At 43.9% G+C, this 22,030-nt stretch overlaps 1 protein-coding gene across 1 annotated transcript in view; it reads right to left on the bottom strand.

The window, feature by feature from the left end:
• The window catches only part of CADPS (calcium dependent secretion activator), a 476,711-nt gene that overhangs the window by 177,607 nt on the left and 277,074 nt on the right, over nt 1–22,030 (bottom strand). The window contains 2 exon segments of the mRNA XM_070360581.1: nt 8,232–8,371; nt 16,342–16,453. Coding sequence (XP_070216682.1) covers nt 8,232–8,371; nt 16,342–16,453 — 252 coding nt within the window.

Genomic DNA, 22,030 nt, shown 5'->3' with positions numbered 1-22,030 from the left:
AGTAAGAACTTACTACTCACTATGTCACTATGTGACTATGTGACACTCCTATGTCACAGCTAAGGGAAATGGAGTTCAGAAAGCTCAAGTAACTCCCCTAGGGCTTCCAGCTGGTGAGTGACATCACCAGAATTTACACCTGGAACAGTGCTCTGGACTGCCCTTTCAGCATGCTATTCTTCCTCTTGTGAATCACAAACTTTGGCTTTTTTATTGAACTAAGAACATGAACGGCTATTCCAATCAGAGAAGACTTGTGGTTAAAAGCTACTGAACAGGAAAGCTGAGTGAGATCAGAGAAAAATTAATCCTCCTTTAGAAAGTATCATTTGGTTTGCCTGAAAGAAGGGTTTTCCATCTGAGGTTTTCCTCAGAATTTATTGCTAATCTGGCACATAACAGAAGATGTCAAAACTGAGAAAAATTGAGGGCTACAAGGCACTGTTTCTGTCTAGCCAGCTCCAGCTCTGTATTTTCTTAGGTTGGAACATGCTCCTTAAGCAGAATGGAATGCACCTGGAGCAGATGGAATTCTTTCACTGTAGATATACAGGTGGTTTCCCCCCGCTCCCCACCTTGCACTGCAGCTCCTCATTCCACAGACAGACCTGTGTGGGCAGTGGCCTTCAGCTGTCTCTTCAAGCCATCCAGATATGTAGAAATCTGGATTTGGGAACAGACATATCAATATTATAGCACTGTGAGCCTAAGCTAAGCTGAGGGTTACATCTTAAACTCAAGGTGGAAGTACTGAGGTGGGAATTAGCCTGCCATTAGCTATCTTTTGGCTTAGCTACCCCATGCCTCAGTTTACTCAGCTGTCAAATGGGGCTGGCACAGCATCTACCTACCTCATTTGGTTGTTGTGAGGAGTGATGATGACGACTTACATAGTAACTGGCACACAGTAAGTGCTCAGTAATGTTAGGCATTACGGATATTTGTTGTTATTATTAGTAGTAAAAAATAGTCCTAGTAGAAAGAATTATTGAGTTGGCCAGCAAGTTTGGGTTTTTCATATCATGTCACAGATAATCCCAAACAAACTTTTTGGTCAACCCAATATAGGCAATTACCAACTCTGTAAAGGACTCATCATTGGATTCTCTATTTCAATTGTGTTCAGCTTCTGGCACACAACTACTGGGAAATAAAGCAAGGTTCACATATTTGGGTTTGAGGCTCCAGGCAAAACTCTGCATCATGCTTCTAACATACCCTTGCTTGTAACATTTTCTTAAAATCCATGCCTGTGAGACACTGACATGCCTGCCATTCACTGGTGGCATTTTAGCTCTATGAGAGTCCAGAGTGAACTACAAAGGACTACAAAGGGAGGAGAAAGATCCACTTGGGTTCAGTTCAACTTTGGGTCCAGGAAATCGTGAGCAAACGCATGGAGGAGTCCCTGGTGCCAGCATCCCTCTGCTCCGGGACCACCTAGCAGAGGAGCACCCAGGGTACGCATGGAGGAGTACCTGGTGCCAGCATCCCTCTGCTCTGGGACCACCTAGAAGAGGAGCACCCAGGGTACGCATGGAGGAGTCCCTGGTGCCAGTATCCTCTGCTCCGGGACCACCTAGCAGAGGAGCACCCAGGGTACGCATGGAGGAGTACCTGGTGCCAGCATCCCTCTGCTCTGGGACCACCTAGAAGAGGAGCACCCAGGGTACGCATGGAGGAGTCCCCGGTGCCAGCATCCCTCTGCTCCGGGACCACCTAGCAGAGGAGCACCCAGGGTGAGGCTTGCATAGTTGTCATTTGTGTAAAAACAAAACCACGGGGCGTCTTCCAAGCAGAGTCTGTGAATGTACCAGCTCTGTTTATTAAGTATTGTCTGTGTTTAGTACTAGGTGAGCACACGGACAGTGTTCAATGGCTATTCGTGGGGAAATGTTGATGTGTATCTTCGGGTGTCTCCTCGGGTGCCTAGGGATGAGCCTCTAGCGCAGGGAGAAGAGTACATGGCCCTCCACGACATCTGCCAGAATCACTTTCCCCTTACAAAGGGGTAGAGGTGGCTAAGAGAGACCTGGAACCAGGGAGGCGGAGGTTTCATTGTAGGGGGACCGTGGAACCAGAAGTCACGGAGGAGCCTAGAAATGAATGAAGTGCCACCTGGGTTGAAGTGGAGAGTGAGCCTCAGTCCTCAGCATGTAGGAGGCTGTAACAGCTCTCCTCTGTGTCCCTCTACTCCTGTGTCACCATGGTGCCTGGACCATCACAATATAATAAGGCGGAGATCCCTTTTTGTTGTTGTTGCTGGAAATTTTTCATGAGACTTTTTCCTAAGAAGACCAATCACAAGAGGACAAAAGCCATTATTACTACTAGGATGCTTCCCTTCATTCATTGAGGAATGAAAGAGATTACCAAGTGCTAAGGCTCCAGGTGCTTCCATCTTCCTGCAGCATCTCAGCAGGAAGAGGCATGCACTGAGAAAAGGTGCAAAGTATAGATGAAAGCAAATGACATGGACGATGACAACAGCCACCACTACCAACTCTTCTGTAGCTGTGGCCGTAGCTCTTCCCATGTTTCAGATCCTGCCCTACATGCTTTACATTTATCAACTCATTTAATCCTCTAGGACAAATATTATCATTACCTCCATCTTATGCTGAGCAAAATGAGGTTCAGAGAGGAGTACATTCTAGTCACTTGGGATTTATATAAATTGGCATTTATATAAAGCAATACAATGAAGAAGATAAAATGGAATCAAAGTATTCAACTAGTTCAAAAGAAGGTAGGAAAAAAGGGAATAAATATCAGTTGGGATATACAGAAAACAAACATCAAGATGACAGATACCAATTTAATTTAAACTTAACCTTAGCAATAACCACATTAAACAGAAACAGGCTGAATATCCCAATTAAAAGGATATCTAATGCCCAATGGCAGAGATCTTCAGGTTGGATTTAAAAAGGCAGACCTAACTCTATGATCCCTGCAAGAAATACACTTTAAATCTAAAGACACAAATAGGCAAGAAAATAAAAGGATGCAAAAGGATTTACGATGCCAACATTAGTTTTTAAAAAATCTGGAGTGTTTATATTTATTACTGTCATGCCAAATAAATTTCAGGGCCAAATATTACCAGGGATAAAGATCAATTTATAGTGATAAAAGGGTCAATTTATCAAGGAGACATGGTCATTTTAAATGTCGATGCTTCTAATAACAGAGCTTCAAAATGTATGACGCAAAGATGGACGGCTTCAAAACACATGCTGTAAAAATGGACAGCACTCTCAGGTAGAAAGAAAGAAAGCCACAATTATAGTCAGACTTCAATGATTTACAGAAAATCAGTAAGAATTTAGATGATTTAAACAACATTATCAGCTAACTTGATTTAATTGATCTAATTATAGAAAATAAGCCCATGGGAAATAAAGTGGAATCCCAAATATATTCAAGTAGGTCATTTTAGGTAGTACTGACAGAGAGACTAGGTCAAAATGAGTGGTGCCTTGAAGACTGATGGGACAGGAAGAAGAATGTGATCGTTTTGAAGCACAAGAAGTCTAGAGCAATGGCACAGCTGAAAACATGGAAGAGGAGACGGGATTTTAAGAAACATGGCTGACAATTCTGTCAGTCATTTTGAAAGATGTTTTTGTTGGGTATATAGATCTGAGAACATTAAAGGTGTTGCTCCTCTGTCTTCCCACTTGTAATGCTTCTTTTTTAAAGCATTTTGAAAACTACATTTATTTATTTATTTTGGCTGCACTAGGTCTGAGTTGCAGCATGTGGGATCTAGTTCCCCGGCCAGGAATCAAACCTGGGCCCCTTGCAAGGGGAGCATGGAGTCTTAGCCACTGGGCCACCAGGGAAGGCCCTCACTTATAACGTTTCTAACAAGCACTGTTTTGTTCTTTTTAAAATTTATTTATTTTTTAATTGAAGGATAATTGCTTTACGTAATTTTGTTGTTTTCTGTCAAATATCAACATGAATCAGTGGTAGGTATACATATATCCCCTCCTTCCTCCCATCTCCCTCCCTCAGAGCCCCTGTTTGGGTTTCCTGAGACATACAGCAAATTCCCATTGGCTATCTATTTTACACAGGGTAATGTAAGTTTCCACATTACTCTCTCCGTACATCTCACCCTCTCCTCCCCTCTACAGTTTTGTTCTTGTGTGTGCAACATTTTGTTGTCCTCTGGCTGCTTTTATGATTTGCTCTTTATCACTGGTTATTAACATTATACTTACACAGTGTTTTTCTACAGGTTTTTTTTCCATGTTTCTTAAACATGTGTTTGTTGAACTTTTTGGATTTAAGTTTTACAGTTTTTATTAAATTAAAAAAATCAGCCCAAAAAACCCAGAAGCATTGCTATAAATTACTTCTGCTTGAGTGGACTGTGGTTCACTGAATGAATTCCCAGTGGAGCCATGGGAAGCTTTGTATTTTATTTATGTTTCAGGTCTTCCATCAAGTTGATTTCTTTCATTTCAAATGGAAAGAAATAACACAATTCTAGACCTGGCTCTATGCTTACTCTGCCCTGGGCAAGTGAGCTCACCACTATAAACCTCAGTTTTCCTATTTGTAAAGTGGACATTCATTCGTCCATATTCATTTATACAGCAACAAATTTACTGAACTTTTAGTACAGTCAGGCACTGTACTAGCTTCTTTGAACAAAGACAACAAATGCCTCCGTTGATAAGGAACTCAAAGTACAGTAGGGAAGACAGATAACAAAATCGTAAATGAAGAAATAGCTGGTATGTGAGATGACTGTAAGTGCTCTGGTGAAACAAAGAATGGTGAGAGAGAGAAAAAGGTAGAGAGAGGACAGAAGGGCCAGGAAAGGCATCTGATAAGGTGCAGAGAGGTGCAGCAATCAAGGTGAGCCATGTGGATATCTGGGTGGGGGAGAAGGGACTTCCAAGGCAGAGGAAACAGTGGCGACAAGGGCTCTGAGATGGGGGTACACGTGAAGTCCTTGGTGAAGAGCAAGGGGGCCTGTGAGGCTGGAGCCATGATACAGGCAGTGGAGTCCTTATCAGGTAGGGCCTTGGAGCCATGGGAACAACATTGACCTTTATTCTAAATGAGCTTGGGGAATCACTGGAGATTTTCCAGCATTCAAGTGGTAGGATCTGACTTGCATTTTTCCAAAAACATTACACTGGCTTCAGATTGGGAAACAGCTGACAGGAAGCAAGGGCAGCAGCCAGGGAACTGCTTACGGGGCAAGTGCAGCAAGTGAGGGGTGCAGTGGTGGTGATGAGAGGCTAACTCTACATTTACCTTAGGGGGGAATGAAGAGGGCTTAATGACGGGTGAGATGAAGGGTGGGAGACAGAAACCTGTCACAGATGACTCCAAGGGTCTTGGTCTGAGCAGCTGAGTGAAGGGAAAGACTATTTATTAAGATGGAGGGATAATGATACCTAATTCTTGGGAGGCTGTTTCAGGGGTAAAATGAGATAATGCAAATGCATGCAATTCCAGAACCTGAAAGCATCAAATGGATACAAAAGATGAAAAATTAGAAAGTCATTGAAGAGATGCTCATTCTTAAACATCCCCAATACTCATACCTTAAAGCCAAAGACCAGTGTTGATTTTCTCGCTGACAATTTCCCATTTAATAAAGAAAGCTATTCAAATGGCCCAGTGGCTCATTCCAGGAACCATAGTCCACACACAAAAAAGAGTCAATCATAGTAATTCTAATGTTTCCTTTAGAATTTTAACAAACATTGAAGTAGATACAATTTATTGGGTTGGCCAAAAAGTCCGTTCAGTTTTAAGTATAATTTAAAAACCTATTTTTCATTTTCACCAAGAACTTCATTGAACAATGTATTCACTAATCAAACAAACTTTTTCACCAACCCAATATAATCTCAGCTGTAATTCTTAAAAATTCCTTTCTCTCATTCTTTAAGCTGTGACACTATTCTGATATTTCTATCCTCCTTCCCCATATAATAGGGCTTCATAAAGCTATTTTAAGTTCAAATGCAAAAAAATATATAGTTGAGAACATTTTTATTTTCCTCACATCATCCCTTGAGTAGCTAAGGTCATTCTGATTTTAAGGCGCAGTGGGTCAGACCATGTTTTAAGGCCACCACCATTCACTTTTCAGAGCAGCTTTATGCCCTTCTGGTGTATTTCCTGGCAGAGGTAGTTTTTAAATGGCAGCTTAGTAAACTGAAATAGCTGTGGAGCCCATCAGAAGTGAGTTACAGACTTCTCCTGTCATCCATAAGCTCAAGATGGCCTGAAACATGTTAATAATTCTATAAATGCATCAAGAGAAAAATTACTTAACCCAGATTGGTTAGAGAAATGAAGAGAGTGTAAGAAACAGGAATTTGTCTGATGAGGAAAGGGATATGTGTGTCAAGTGTTTGCAGTGGGGATGAAAGAACAGAGTGTTTATAAAATTCCTAGTTCAGAGCTTCAAAGGGGCCTAGAAAGTGGGGTGAGCTACTGATCTTTTTAAGCAAGTTTTTTTTTTGAAGCATGTTTAAGGACAGATATATTCATTCATATTCTCTTTTTTGTCTACTTTATCCTCTTCACTTTGCCCTTATCACCTCCATACTGCTCACTCATGTTTGTGTTCCTTTAGCAAATACTTACCAAGTATTTATGAGACAATGTCTGCTTCAGACCCATAATCTGTTTCTGGGTGCCATAGGAACCCAACAGAATTCTCAAATCCTTTGTCTTAAAAGTAGGATGTTTATATTGAACAAGAAGAGATTTTAGGGAGAAATCCCATTTAACATTTTGGGAATAAGCGCCAGGAATATGAGAAGGAGGAAAAGCTGACCTCAGAAACATATCACAAACATTTTCATGCGTTGCTAATGTAACTGAAGCAAAACTGGATGCCCTGCATGATGGACGGCTGAAAAAGGACAGAGCATATACAGAGCCCTGGCTCACTCCCCTACAGCCTTTACACGGCCACAGGCAGAAGAGCTTTGCCAAAATCCCACCTCACACTCTAGGAATAGTCTGGCCACCAGATAATGCCATGGAAATTCCTCAAATCTAAGCCAGAGCCCAGGTTCAGTACCTGGTCCTTAGTTTGTGGGAGCCCTTTGCTTGATCTGACTCCCTCCAATGCCCTGGCTGGTAAGTATCTATCTTTCCCTCAAATCCTGAGCCTTCTCTGTTCCCTAGAGTCTGGAAGCACCAAGACCAGAGTGCTGCTCTTCACGCGGCTCACAGGCTGCCGTGGTCTGCTCAGTTGCTGGGATGTGAACCGCTTATCCTGATCACACTGCTGGACCTCTCATCCCTCTGGATCTCTCATGGGCTTCTGTTTAAATCTATCTTAACCAGTGGCCAGTCCCTGGTATATGGTTTATGAATTCCCCAAATATTTAGCACATAACCAAGCGTCAATTTTCGTGTCAGTTTTACCACTTGAAGCAGAATGACAGCTGGTTGGCTGTGGTACGTGCAGAATCCTTGGAAAACAACCCACTCCCTTTCATTGGTTAAGCATTGCCCTCATCAGAGTTAAATGGCCCAACTCCTTTCTAAGTGATCACATTTTCTGAGCTTGTGGGGTCCAAGCAATTTAGCTTTGGGTGATAGCACTCAATATAAACCCACGTGTCAATAAACATTTTCTGTACAAACCACTGGTTTGATCTATAAAATAGAACTACATTTTATCTATTTTTTTAATCCTACTTGAAATTACTTTATTGGTCATTCCTCTCAAATCTTAAGAAACTTAAGACAAATTTTCCACTTTGTGGTTAATTTAAATGCTATGCTACACACTAAAACTGATTCAATGTGAATTGATTGTTTGAAGGTTGCCTAAGGCAACTGCCCACACATCCCGGATTTGGCTGTTAATGAAAGTGTAAGTGCGTGTGTCGGAGAGTCAGAAAGATCTACATGCCTTTAAGAAGGTCTGTGAAGCCAGTAAAACCTCATAAACCAGAATCACCCAGCCTGGGCCTGGGAAGGTTTTGAATTGCACTGGAAATTTTTTTAGAAAAGGAGAAAGAAACAACTATCCTGAGAGTGTAGCAAAAATGCAAATACAATAATCATAAGGATTAAGGAAGTCTATAGTAAATATCACAGTCATGAATTTTAATAATCTCTCATATATTTCTTTATATTTTCTTCCATGTCATTCTCCAAAGATCAACTTTTTTTTTTTTTTTAATAAAGAAATGAATGAAGAAATTACCCCTCAGAGAAGGAGCACTTACCCAGAATGCTTCATATTCTGAGGTTTGTCCATTCGGACAGCGAGTTTGATTTTGAGGTCTTGATCGGGGCAGTTTTTGGAGACTGTCATTTTGTGCCACTCTGACTGTTTGGGGCTGTTGGGTGTGGGATGGAGAATAACCTGCAGGGAAAAAAGACAACCACCTTAGCCAGAAAATAGGAACACAATATAGATATGTTTTCACAGATGAGAAACTTTACTGCTGAGAAGTGAGGGTCTTTACCATGCCCTATGGCCAGCAGGAAGGCAGTTAAGGCTTAAACATCAGACTCAAATCCAAGGATCCACCTACCAACCACGGCTGACTGGTGCCATGCAGCCTGGCCTGAGGACAGAAGTGGCATTCTCGGCTTTCTTCTCTCTCTCCCTGGCTAATTCTGAAAGGGCAGGGATCACAATTTCTGTGATCATGCTTTTGAGTAAAGCAACAGAGAACTAAGAATGTACTCCACACATTACTCTCCTCAAAGATGGCTGCATAAAAGAAAGAAACACCCTTCTATAGCAGAGAGAACGTCTATTCCTTTCCCCATTCTTCAGGATTTCTTCTGCTATTTCGAGAGGAAAAATCCCTTTAGGGTTGCAGGGAAAGACGGAAGGGACATGATTTGATGGGACAGGTTTAGAGTCCCACATTTCAACCTGGATGTGACATCACACAGCACCCAACTCTGTCCTGGCCTAGAGGGAAGCACACACAGCTTGAAGAAGGACAGGCTCTGAGGAAAGGCCTGTCACTAGGGTGCTTCAGAGATGACAAAGTGACTTGGGTCTTCCGTCCCAGCTCTCATTGTCACAGATGCCGTAAGTGAAGCCAGAAGGGGACCCACTTCTCCTGTAAATCCACTTTTGCATGATACGACAAAAGAGTTCTCACTCAGGAGCTACCTGGGGTCTAGGGAATACACATTCAAGAGGAGTGAAGTATTTGGAAAACCCCCTAAACAAAGGGAATGTGAACCAAATATAGGCATGACAAAAGCTGGGCCTCTGCTTCTGGGATGGAAGAGTGGTTTGGTGCATGCTGTTCGGACTGTTTTCAAAGCCTCTCTTTTCTCCAGGCGCAGTAAAGGCAGCCCCTTGCAGTGTGCAGGAGGACGAGGGAGGAGGCAGTCAGAGTCTCAGGGCTGGACACTCCGGCCTTCCAGAGGCTGTGTCGTTCTCTGTGCAGTCATGCAGGCTTGGCCTGCACTTGGAGGGTTGGAGCACACAGCTTCCTGTGGGACTGAGGAGCAAGAGTTCGGAGCGGAATAGGAGATAGCAGCAGGAAAATAAAATCAGCCCACTTTGATGTGTCTTGCCTGCTGATTTTTGACCCCTTCTGATTCTAGGCCTGACCCTTTTTTTAATCCACTCAGTTCTGTCTTTCTGATGAAACAGAATGTGTACCTTCTTGATAACTCCAACATTTGAGTCCTTTTAAGGTCTAATGGCAGAAAGTCAAGAGGAACTAAAAAGCCTCTTGATGAAAGTGAAAGAGGAGAGTAAAAAAATTGGCTTAAAGCTCACCATTCAGAAAACTAAGATCATGGCATCTGGCCCCATCACTTCAAGGGAAATAGATGGGGAAACAGTGTCAGACTTTATTTTTTGGGGCTCCAAAATCACTGCAGATGGTGACTGCAGCCATGAAATTAAAAGACACTTACTCCTTGGAAGGAAAGTTATGACCAAGCTAGATAGCCTATTAAAAAGCAGAGTTACTACTTTGCCAACAAAGGTCCGTCTAGTCAAGGCTATGGTTTTTCCAGTGGTCATGTATGGATGTGAGAGTTGGACTGTGAAGAGAGTTGAGTGCTGAAGAATTGATGCTTTTGAACTGTGGTGCTGGAGAAGACTCTTGAGAGTCCCTTGGACTGCAAGAAGATCCAACCAGTCCATCCTAAAGAAGACCAGTCCTAGATGTTCATTGGAAGGACGGATGCTGAGGCTGAAATTCCAATACTTTGGCCACCTCATGTGAAGAGTTGACTCATTGGAAAAGACCCTGAGGCTGGGAGGGATTGGGGGCAGGAGAAAGGGATGATAGAGGATGAGATGGCTGGATGGCATCACCGACTCGATGTACATGAGTTTGGGTGTACTCCGGGAGTTGGTGATGGACAGGGAGGCCTCACGTGCTGTGATTCATGGGGTTGCAAAGAGTTGGACACAACTGAGTGACTGAACTGAACTGAACTGAAGGTCTAATGACCTGATTAAAATACAAGAAGGCTTGATTTTTCAAAACTGAGGCTGCCAACATTTTTGGATCATTACAGACTTCAGTAAAAATTTTTTAAGCAAGTAGCCAAAATCCTGTAAATAGATTACTAGTAATATAAAAACTAATATAAATGTATATAAAATATATATCCATGTATGTTTTACATGCTGTATCTTTACTTTATATTAATACTGCATTACATATATTTTAAAACATGCACAAACAGAAGTTTTTAAAAGAAGGGTTAAAGATTAAAAAAAAAAACAACTTCTGTTTTGATTTTTTATTTTATTCATTTTTTTGACATTGCCATCCTTGCAGGATCTCAGTTCCCTGACTGGGTATTGAACCTGTGCCCCTGCAATGGAAACACAGACCACCAGGGAAGTACTCTCAAACTCTAGTTTTAAACATCTTGCTAATGCTGGTGGCTCTGTACTATCATTAGCTATCTGTGTAAAGGTAATGCAAGGCTCACTGTTAGTGATACCAGATGTCAATCCGTGGTTCAAGAGGACTTACTGGAAAATTTGATACTGTTTTGATGGACATCCACACTGGCATTGTTTTTATCTCATGACATGGATGGCAGAACTCTTCATTAGCAGGACTCATGTCACCTCCACCGTTTTCACATTTTTTTGCCAGACTTGTAATACCAGTATCATCTGTAAATCATAGCTCTTCTGTAGTAATCTTTTTGGTCATTTGCTCATTTTGTGAGGGCTGATTTAGCTGAAATTTCTATCACAAAATGTTATCAGCTCTCTTACCTGGCACTAGGGAACTGTGGCATGCCTTGGGCCACTGGAAGGAAACAAGTCAGTCACAGTGCCACTGGGTTGTAGAGATCTCTCATTATCTCTCAAGATAACGCCTGTCCCTCTAGGCCACCTCCATCAGGTTCCACATCCTGATTCCCCAGACTGTGGAGGTAGAGAGCAGGCCCTGCTGATCTTGGTGAAGCTGACCTTATCAGCTGTGCTCATTTGGCCCAAGAGGTGATGAGTTGGGAAACAGGAAGGGGAGGAGCTGATAAGGGAAACACCACCAGGGCCAGAACAGCAGCAGGTAAGGCCCAGGGCCTCCTTCGGCTTCTGCTCATTTGGCAAAATCGAAACGGGCACTGTGTACCCAGAGCTCATTAACAGGCCATCCACCATATGGATCCTGGGCACATTTCCCACTGGCAATATGCTGTCCATTCGCTGACACAAATGGCCACAGATCATCACTGTCCGCTCTACAAAGGCTTCTTCCCGTTTGATCACTCCCTGGGGAGACCTCATCTCTAGGGTGGATGGCAAGATGAGGTCACTGCAGTCCTCCTCCATCTTCACCCCCACCCTGCCATGTGCCCGACAGGCTGCCAAACCCTTTGTAAGTGTCAGCCCCACTGAATTATTAGGGTCCTTCTGGGGGCACATGAGCACACAAGAGTCCTGAGTAGTCCAGACACCTCATCTAGACATTCCAGGCTGCTAATCAAGCACTTTGTCATCTCAGCTGCGGTCCATGTGTGCTGTGCTTTGATGTGGTCATGCTGATGTGGGAACACACGCCATCCTGAGCAGTAAGCTGCATGCCAGCCGGCCCCAGCTTCCCTACATTACCTGGGCATCCAGACAGATCCTTCTGGTGGATGGCTTTACCCTCAGCCTTTACCCGGCTGATCCCCTCCAACACTTAGCCTGTAAGTCTCTCCTGATCTCTGCATTCTCCTGGGTCAGTGTTTCTGCTCCTCAGACTAGAATATATCCCCTTGCCATGTGTTCCCTAGGTATCTTTCTCTAGCAGAGCACTCACCACACAACACTGTAATTTCTGTTTTTTTGTCTCCATCCCTTACATTTTCTGAGGTTATGGACTTTTTCCTGTCATTCCTGTTTGCTCTGTGCATGGCACAAATGACCAGACATGGCAGGCCTGCAATCCTATTTGATGAATGTATTTGACAGAACTGCAGTGTTGGCAAGAGTGTGGGCAAACAGACATTCCCTCATGCCTTTTGAGAATTATAAATTGGGGTATACTCTTTGGGGCCTCCCGGTTGGTATTAATGGTAAAGAATCTGCCTGCCAATGCAGGAGACCAAGGAACATGGGTTGGATACCTGGGTTGGGAAAATCCCCTGGAGTAGGAAGTCACAATCCACTCCAGTGTTCCTGCTTGGAAAATTTCATGGACAGAGAAGTCTGGTGGGCTATAGTTAGTGGGGCAACAAAGAGTCAGGCACAACTGAGCGACTGAGCACATACACTCTTTAGGGGACAATCTGGTAGTATCTTTCAAATTTCAATTTTCATTCAGCAAGGTAGTTTTTTGAAATTTATCCTATTTATGTACACAAACATGGAAAGAAATAAACTTAAGGTAATTCACAGAGGCATTGTTTATATAGCCAGAGAGTGGAGACAATCTAAATAAATACATGTGCATAGTGTATGTGGCTATGAAAACAAGAGGGAAGTCAGTATGTGGTGATACAGATTAATCTCCAAATATCCTGGTGTTTCAAGCATAGTGTGGAGCAATATATATCCAACTACGTTCTTTTTCTCTCTTTTTTTAAAGAGAGATATATTCAAATATGTTTGTCCAGACTAAGTTTGTACTTCCTAAGAATATCTGGGGAAGAACACACAACACATCAAAAACAAGGTTTTTCTCTGGTAAAAGATACTAAAGTTAGGTGGGTGGGTTCATCCATTTTCATTATATATCCATTTAGATTATTTTTTTTTTTAAGTATATGAATGAGCTACTTTTTAGTTAGCAAGACTAATAAAAATGAAACATAAAAACATGAATAGAACCAATGAAATACTACTACATGAAGGAACATAGCACTAGAATCTTGGAATGTGGCTGTGTCCTGATAAACTTGGGAAGAATCAACACATAGAAACACTTATTCAAGGGGTCCAAGGAATCTTCCCCAAACTCCCCTCCCATCCAGTCCCACCATCCAGGGGGAGGGGAGTTTGGGGGAGAAGGGCTACATGTGCGTGTATGGCTGGGTCTCTGCTGTGCGCCTGAACCCACCACAATGCTGTTAACTGGCTCTGTCTGCCTGCTCAGTCACTAAGTCGTGACTGACTCTTTGTGACCCCAGGGACTATATGTGCAGCCCACCACGCTCCTCTGTCCATGGGATTTCCCAGGCAAGAATACTAGAGTGGTTGCTATTTCCTTCTCCAGAGGATCTTCCTGACTCAAGGACTGAACCTGTATCTCCTGCATTGGTAGGTGCATACTTTACCACTGAGTCACCTGGGAAGCACCATTAATTGGCTATTTGTTATTGTAGTTCAGTTGCTAAGTTGTGTTTGACTTTGCAACCTCATGGACTGCACAGCTTCACTCTGCAGCATACCAGGTTCCTCTGTCCTCCACTATCTCCCAGAGTTTGCTCAAATTCATGTCCACTGAGTGGGTGATGCTATCTAACCATCTCATCCTCTGCTGCCCCTTGTTAAAAAGACCACTTCTGTCACCCAGCTGCTGCCTGTGGAGGTGCTGCCAGCAGAGGGCGCCCGCCCCACCAGCACTAGGGCCAGGCAGGCCAGCTCCACTGCAAGGGGGAAAGTTTCTTTGGCAGGAAGGAAGAGTAAACTGCTATCTGGCAGAATCTGTAATGAGACTGGAGGAGAGTATAATTTGTTAAGAGATTAATGGCTGTGAGGGGCTGTGGCAAACTCACGGTCTTCACCCCAACAGCAGAGGAGTTTTATTTTTGCATAAGAACAAAATGGTGTAGTAAAGCTAGCCCTAGAGATGAGGTGACATCATTCCTGGCACCTTCTCCCTAGGGTTCAGATGAAACGTCAGTGAGGGGCTGTGGCCTGGCCAGCAGGAAACGCCCAACAGTGTACGGGTCCCGAATGAGCGGGTGGCCGTGTGTGCGTGCTCGTGCACGCACCGGAGGAGCCTGCCTTCCATGGCAAGCGGTTTTCTCATCTATAAAGTAAAAGGCTTTGACTAGACCAGTGGGTTTTAACTTTTCTGAGCGGAAACTGTTTTAGGAAGCTGGCAAACACTTGGATTAGCAAGCATTACTACGTCCCCTGCCCCAATGTCTGTAAACAATTTCAAGAGGCTCCTGAGGCCCATGGAATGGGCTCAGGTTGATGCCTCCTGAACTTGAGTCTACTAACACTATTATCCTAGGTCTCTGAGACACTCATGATTCCTGATTCGAGTCTTCATGGAGAAAGAAAGGTCTGAAGAAAAAGAAAAGACAGGCTCCTTCCCCTACCCTGTGTGTCTCTTTCCCTAGGGATGGAAATGAGTATCTGTCATTTCACAAAGAAAACAGGTAAACCTCTTCTTATTTTAATCCCCCTTCTTTGGTGTGTATGTGGGGAAGAGGTCTTTTTGCTATCAGTCTTGTTTACTTTTTGCCTTATTTCCATCTGTGGTCCAAGTCCTAGTAATATGATTCTATATAGTTCTATAGATGAAAACCAGTTAAAGGAAATGAAAAAACAAAGGTACGGAAAAGAAAGTCTGGTTAAAGTCTTCTTCCTGGTGCTCTTCGGCGCGTGTACCGTAGGCACGCCTTGAGGTATTCCGTCCCTATCCTACAGAGATGATGTGTCAGAGGCTCAGAGAGGTGAAATGTCTTGGTTTGTGTCACACAGCTGTCAGAAGGGATTATGCATTCAACCAATGCAAATGAAATTTACTAAGAGTCTACGTGCTGGGCTCTAGGTATAGGTATAGGGTGGCGAACAAAACAATGTCCAGTTTCATGCTCATGGTCTCTCTCTTGCAGTGGGAAGAGGGATGGCGGCAGGGGCAAAAAGCGGGTAGGGGACTGAGAGGTACAACTACTATATATAAAATAAATAATACACAAGGGTACACTGTGCACCATAAGGAATATATCCAGTATTTTATAATAATTGTCAGTTTGAGTATAATCTATGAAAATACTGAATAACCATGCTGTAAACCTGAAACACAATATTGTAGGCTGACTACACTCTAATTTTTTTTAAAGGACAAAATTGCTTTCTATCTCCTTGGAATTTTTACAGTCCAGTAGGGGAGACAGAAGCCAAAATTTCTGGAAATTCTCTCAGTGATAAATTCTGCAGGCTGTGAACAGGGAAGGAACTGAGGGGGTAAAGGAAGGAGGATGGGCAGCCCACAAAGGGCTCTCCGAGGAGGCGGCGGCATTTATTAGAGAAGCAAGCAGCCTCTGGGAGGGCTGGGTGGTGGAAGAGGGTCCCAGGCAGAGAGAAAACCTCCTGAGATGAGAAGGAACTTGGTATGCGTGAGGGACTAACATCTGGCCAGTGATGCCAGTGCACCTGGATGAGGGGCGGGGTGACAGAAAATGAGGCGGAGGGGGAGGTGGGCAGAGGCCAGATCACACGCGTCTCTGCATTGTGCTACAGCTCGGATTTCACTATGGAGTCACGGAAGCACTTTAGGCCATCAAGGAACAAAGTCAACTGGAGTTCTGAAAATACTAGCTGTTTGGTGCAGAGTCAGTCAGTAGCGGAGATGAAAGAAGAAATTATTCATAAAAGAAATGATTCAAGTAAGAATTATTATTTCAGTGGTACTCACAGGGATTGGTACCACCCCTTGAGATGTTTCAGACACGTGGGGGGCATTTTTTGGTGGACAAAACAGTCGGTGCTGGCCTCTGCTGGTATTGAACGGGCGGGACCCGGGACACTAATCATCCAGCCACAAGTGAGCTATTCCTCTGTAATGACGAATCGTCTTGCATTCCACCTGACTGTTGAATACTCCCGTCAGATAGGAACGAAGGTAGAAAACACTGCTGATAATCAACTGAGTGTAAATCCTAAATCTTTTCCTACATGTATTCTCTAAGTGTGTTTGCATTTTTGCAGGGAGCACTTACCCGTCCCAGCTCCTTGTCCTCCAAGGCCAGGACTCCTGTGCTCTCCGTGAACAGCTTCACCTTCACAGCGGGCAGTGCGTGGGTTGTAGAGAAGTCACCCTGGGTGCCCCAGCTGTGGACAGAATCAGAGAGGTCATCGTGGAGCCCCCCACTGTGACAATGCTCAACTTAGGCCTGCCTTCTTCTTGGGCTGGGTGAACACAGGGTTAACCCGAGGCATCATCACTGGCTGTCACATCCCTCTTCCCTCCCCTCCCAAGCTGCCAGAATGACAAAAAGTGTTAATTAACTTGTTAGACAAATGCAAGACAGATGCTCAGAAAGTTGCCAGGGGTCTTCACAGAGCACTAGAAGGAATCACTTGGAATTAGCATGAAATCAAGTTGGTGAGAACTTTGTCCCATGCACTTGCTTTCCCCACAAACTACTCCAGGGTAACTGCTAACATTTCCTTGTAGCCTATGAATCAATCCCTAGTTCTTGGAAACTGCTGCTTTAGATTTAAAGACGGCGCTTCCTCTGGCTGGAGCTAACATACGACTTTACAATGAGACCTCACTAGTAGTGGGGAGGGAGGGAATCCTATTTCCACTGACATTCACAGATATGTTGACTAGAGCAATGGCTGGAGCTCAGCACTGCTAAAGAGGAGTGAAGGTGGAAGAATGTGATGAGGGAAACCCCCTTCCCCACTCACCAATCTCTGGGAACCATAGTGGATCTCCCGAGAGGGGAGCCCCTGGCTTGCCTGGCATCTGCCAGTCTGGGTTGACATGGGCCCCTAACATGCCCCTGACATGTGACCTTTTCATTCATTCGCATGATTCTCACAGAGCCACTTCCATCCACTCTGTACCTGAAATAGCGTGATCTTCTTAAAGTGCTGAGTGGATTACACCGAGCTGCTGCCCTAAACCCTTCCGTGGAACCTGCTCCATTGCACTGGAGGCCATCCAGACCCCTGGTACGGTCTCCCTGTCATCCACCAGAGGGTCATGGGCTCTTCATCATGCTTCCTCCAGGCTGTTGCCTGCACGGCTCCCTCTGCTGGCAGTGCTTCTCTCCACCATACCCCTCACCTGGTTAACTCCTCAGGGCTCAGCTTAAATAACTTTCCCAGAGACCATGTCCCTTGAACTCCCAGTCTCAATTGGTTCCAGTGTTAAACTCTCTTGAACGTACTGTTTAATTTTCTATCCTAAGAATCACAGATTTGTAATGACTGATTTACTGTGGTGAACATTTAGTAACTAGATCCTCTCGTATTCTGTAAGCTCCATAAATGCATGACTGTGTATTTTGTTTATCTTGCATCACCACAGTACTTAGCACACAAAAAAAACTTAACAAATATTTGTTGAATAAATAAATTATGCAAATATATATTCTTTTACAGAATTAGGAAATGGGAATAGATATAATTTTGTACAGAAACGTTTCTCAGTTTGCCTATGTAACGGTCAATTTCCATATTATGGATTACTCACTGAACATTATTTTTAATGACTGTAATATTATAGATGCATCATAATTTATTTAACCATTGCTGTATTTCTGAGATTGGGTTGGACATTACTTTTTAACTTCATTTCTGTGTATTTCCTTGGGAATCAGGGAGTTAGATGGGAGATCATTTCTTCATTCATTCATCAACAAACACGGTAGTGCTCCTACAATGTTGTGGGGACTGTGCTCAATAATGATGACTTTCACAGCTTGGAAGTGATCGTCCATTTCCAAAATGCTTTCCACACAGGTGGTGACTGTCCTCCCACCATATGGGACTACTACTACTACTAAGTCACTTCAGTCGTGTCCGACTCTGTGCGACCCCATAGACGGCAGCCCACCAGGCTCCCCCGTCCCTGGGATTCTCCAGGCAAGAACACTTGAGTGGGTTGCCATTTCCTTCTCCAATGCATGAAAGTGAAAAGTGAAAGGGAAGCCGCTCAGTCATGTCTGACCCTCAGCGGCCCCATGGACTGCAGCCTTCTAGGCTTCTCCGTCCATGGGATTTTCCAGGCAAGAGTACTGGAGTGGGGTGCCATTGCCTTCTCCAAGGACAGCGCAAATCACAAGGCTTTTGCCTCCTCTGGGTATCCCTGTTCTTTTTTTCATCTGGCCAATTTTGTCATCCTTGTTTTCATGGGCATTTCTGTGGTAAATAGCTGGCTTGACTATGTTACTCCATGTTTGCTGGCTGTTTGTATTTCTTCATTTGTAAATGATGGAACCCTGGCTTCTAATCTCATGGTTGTACACAATAGGCTAAATCTCACTAACTTAACTCAAAAACATGAGGTACCTAGAGAGCTGGCAAGAGAGCAAAAAATGGAGACAAGGGGATGTCCAGCTCCACGGGGATCCAAGTGTTTGAGAACCACTGACGAAACACCATAGTCACAGAGAGAAAGGCAGAGGACATGAAGAGGACATGAGACAGGACAAGCAGCAACAGGTGAAATGCAACAGCAAAACGTGAGATGTTTAGATGGAAGCACCTCATTTTGGTCATCAGCTACTGCAGCTCCTCCCAAGCTCCTAAGATGGGGAGCTTCTGTCCCAGCAAAGGCAACATGACAAGGCGTTAGGTTTTGAACCCAACATTCTTCATTCAAATCCTGTTAAGTCACTGACAAACTGTAGGACTTGGGCGAGTCAATGTCCCTGAGCTTCAGTTTTCTTAGTGATAAAATAACACAATTTCAGAGACCAGTTATAAACAGTAAATAGCAGCAGGCTTGGGACAGGGTAAGAGCCCCTCAAACTCTACCTACCTTCCTTCCGCAAATAAGGATACACAGATGTATTCTAGAAACCATGACACTCACTGATCTTCTGCATTATTCATTCAACATATATGTATTAAGCTCTTATTAAGTATCTGACCCTTTGCTGAACAAACAAGAGGGACTTTACCCTTCCTACTGCACAAGGTAAAAAGTTCATACTGTGCCTATTTCAAAGATGAGAAAACTAAGAACTTGAGGATCTTGTCCATTTTATTCCAGTGAACTGTGATCAGTTTGGGCTGGAACCCAAATCTCTTAATTCCCATTTATAGCTCTTGCTGCTATTAATGTTATATTCAATAACAAGCACTATTAACAGTTTTGCAGTGATCATTACTATTTATGTTAATTGTGCTATGAATTTCTTTGGGCATTTATCATGCTTAGTCAAGGAAATAAGGAAGATTCCTGCTGGAAACCAAAAGTGTTCTAAAATGAGGTACTCTATTACGGTCACAAAGAGGCCTTGATCCCAGGTCCCTGGGCATTCCTCACACTGGATCCCTGGGACACTGTCCTGGACACTGGTGTGTAAGGATTTTTCTGGCCTGTTCGGTGGGCACAAACCCAGTCTGCCTAGACCCCTGGTGCCACCCAAGGCTGCTCAGCTCATGAGGCATTCAACATGACTCAGACTGTGGGGCACGGCAAGGTCTCTGAGACCTCATCAGCTGGATGGAGTTCAAGCTACTGGAGGCTGTCCTGACAACTCTGTCCCTTTGACCAGTGATTTCCTTTCCCTTCCACCAGGCCTGCAGCTGTGCCCCTGGCTTCCTACCATGGCCCTTGGCTCACCTCAAGTTGCTTGGTTGCTACAGACTCCCAGCTTATCCCCCAGATTTCAAAATGGTGACCCGGCCCAGTGGAGCAGGAAAAAAGAGAAAGCCCTCAGTGTAATCAGGACTAGCTATGTTATTTCCAGGGTCTGGCGCAAAATGAAAATGTGGGCTTTTTGTTCAAAAGGCAGGAAAAAGTGCTAAAGACACTAAAATATAGTGTTTTCCTTTCTCTGAGTATTTCCTCTGTTCAAACACATGTGTGTTATTCCATAAGACCCCACTTAACTGACTCAAGGTCAAAGATAAAAGAATTAAGAATTTCAAGACAGGAATGAAGAGCATGGATGATACCAAATGTCTGCGTGTGGGGCCTGCGCAGCCACAGGGGTCAGAAGCTCATGAATCAGGCTCTGAGCCCAAGGCCACCCAGTCTGTTTAGTGTGGTCAGAGAACGTGTGATGGTGGTGGTCAGCGGGAAGGTCGTCACAGTCACAAGACTCTGTGAAAACTACTCCCAGCTCCTTTCCGCAATGCTTCCTATTAGGAGGTACCCCAAGGAGATTTACTTATCAGCACCTTCCCTGCCCCTCTCCCCTCTGGGAAAAAAGTCATGGAAATGTTCACTCTGTTTTTTTCCAACCATGGAAAAGACCTGAATATAACAAAAACAGCTCATATTTCCTGAGAGCTTAGTATGTGCTGGTCACACATTCCTATGGTCAAATGTGTATTTTTATCTTTTTAAGCCCCCTTGGCCATCCTGTGAAATGCTTATAATGATCTCCTCCCTAGTGACAGATGAGGAAACTGAGGCTCAGAGGGGACAGTAATGTGTCCAAGGTCACAGCGAGCAAATGCATTCTGGCTCCACCACCCAAACTTTTAGCCATGTGGCCAAGCTGCCTTCCTCCCAAATGCCACCAACTTACTCCTTGGTGTCGGGATCCTGTTAACATCAACTACCTCTGTAACTCAAAGGCCGAGTTCTGTTTCGGAAAGGATGAGACCACTCTGAATTTATTTCACATGCTCAATATGCTTCACAGAGTGCTACATACCCTGCAGACAAATCAATCAGTGGTGGAACCTGGTCTTTATGGTGGAGCCAAACATTGATAAATGAATCTGTTTCTCATGGTTGCCTTCTTCTCTACTCATTTCTTTTCCTTTGTTGAGAACTGACTGTGGCTATTAAGATGAATACCTCTTCTCAGAGCTTCACAGGCCTGAAATAAAATTCCACTCTGATTGGAAAAGACCAGAAGTTGATAGTATTTATGGCAAGCAGCAGTTGGGAAGGTTAACCAAGTTCTCCCTGAACACAGGGTACATAAACTCAAGTGGGTGAGGTGGCCCTCTTCTGAGGTCTTATCACACCTGCTACTGCACTCACACTGTACAACCAGCTCACAAAAGCACTAAAAACAGTCGCCAATTGAGTGCTTATTTTGCCAGGTTCTGGGCTGAGCTCTCTTCATGGATTATCTCATTTAATCCTTCTGACAGTTCTGTAAGGCATATCCTATAATTATTGCCACTTGATCAGTGCAGAAACTATGACTTGGAGAGGTTAAGTAACTCGGCCAGGGTTTCAGGCTATCCCAGAACTGGGCTTCAAACTCAGAGTTTCTGATCATAAAGCCCATGCATCATAGAGCTTGACCGCTTCTCCATGACTCACTAAGCTGTGTTAAAATTGATAATCATCTGTGTGTCTAGCTCCCTCTCTAGATGAATATCTTGGGGCAAGGAGCATGACTTTTTTTTTTTTTAAATCTACTGTACCAAACACAAGGCCCAACATACAACAAACATTTGTTTAATGACTAGGAAGATGTGACAAATTCAGAAGAGTCATGTCACCAGATTCAGGGGATTTTTGAAAAGATCAGACACAGGAGATACCCAAGGGTGTGACTGCCTCCTTTAAGGCAAAGAGAGGGCTTTATCTCCTTGAAGATTTGTTGGAGCACCAACACTCTGAAGTGTAATACAGTGTCTGGGAACATGAAGGGGGGACCCAAAAGACATAGCAGCAAGGACAGCACTCTGATGAGCAAGGAGCAGGTCTTTGAAGGTCAAGAGTGGTTAGCTCACAAGGCCGAGGCCTGGAAACAA

This window comes from Bos mutus, chromosome 22, assembly GCF_027580195.1.
Source record: "Bos mutus isolate GX-2022 chromosome 22, NWIPB_WYAK_1.1, whole genome shotgun sequence".
NCBI classification, from domain to species: Eukaryota; Metazoa; Chordata; class Mammalia; order Artiodactyla; family Bovidae; genus Bos; species Bos mutus.
This window is presented reverse-complemented; position numbering and strand designations above follow the sequence as displayed.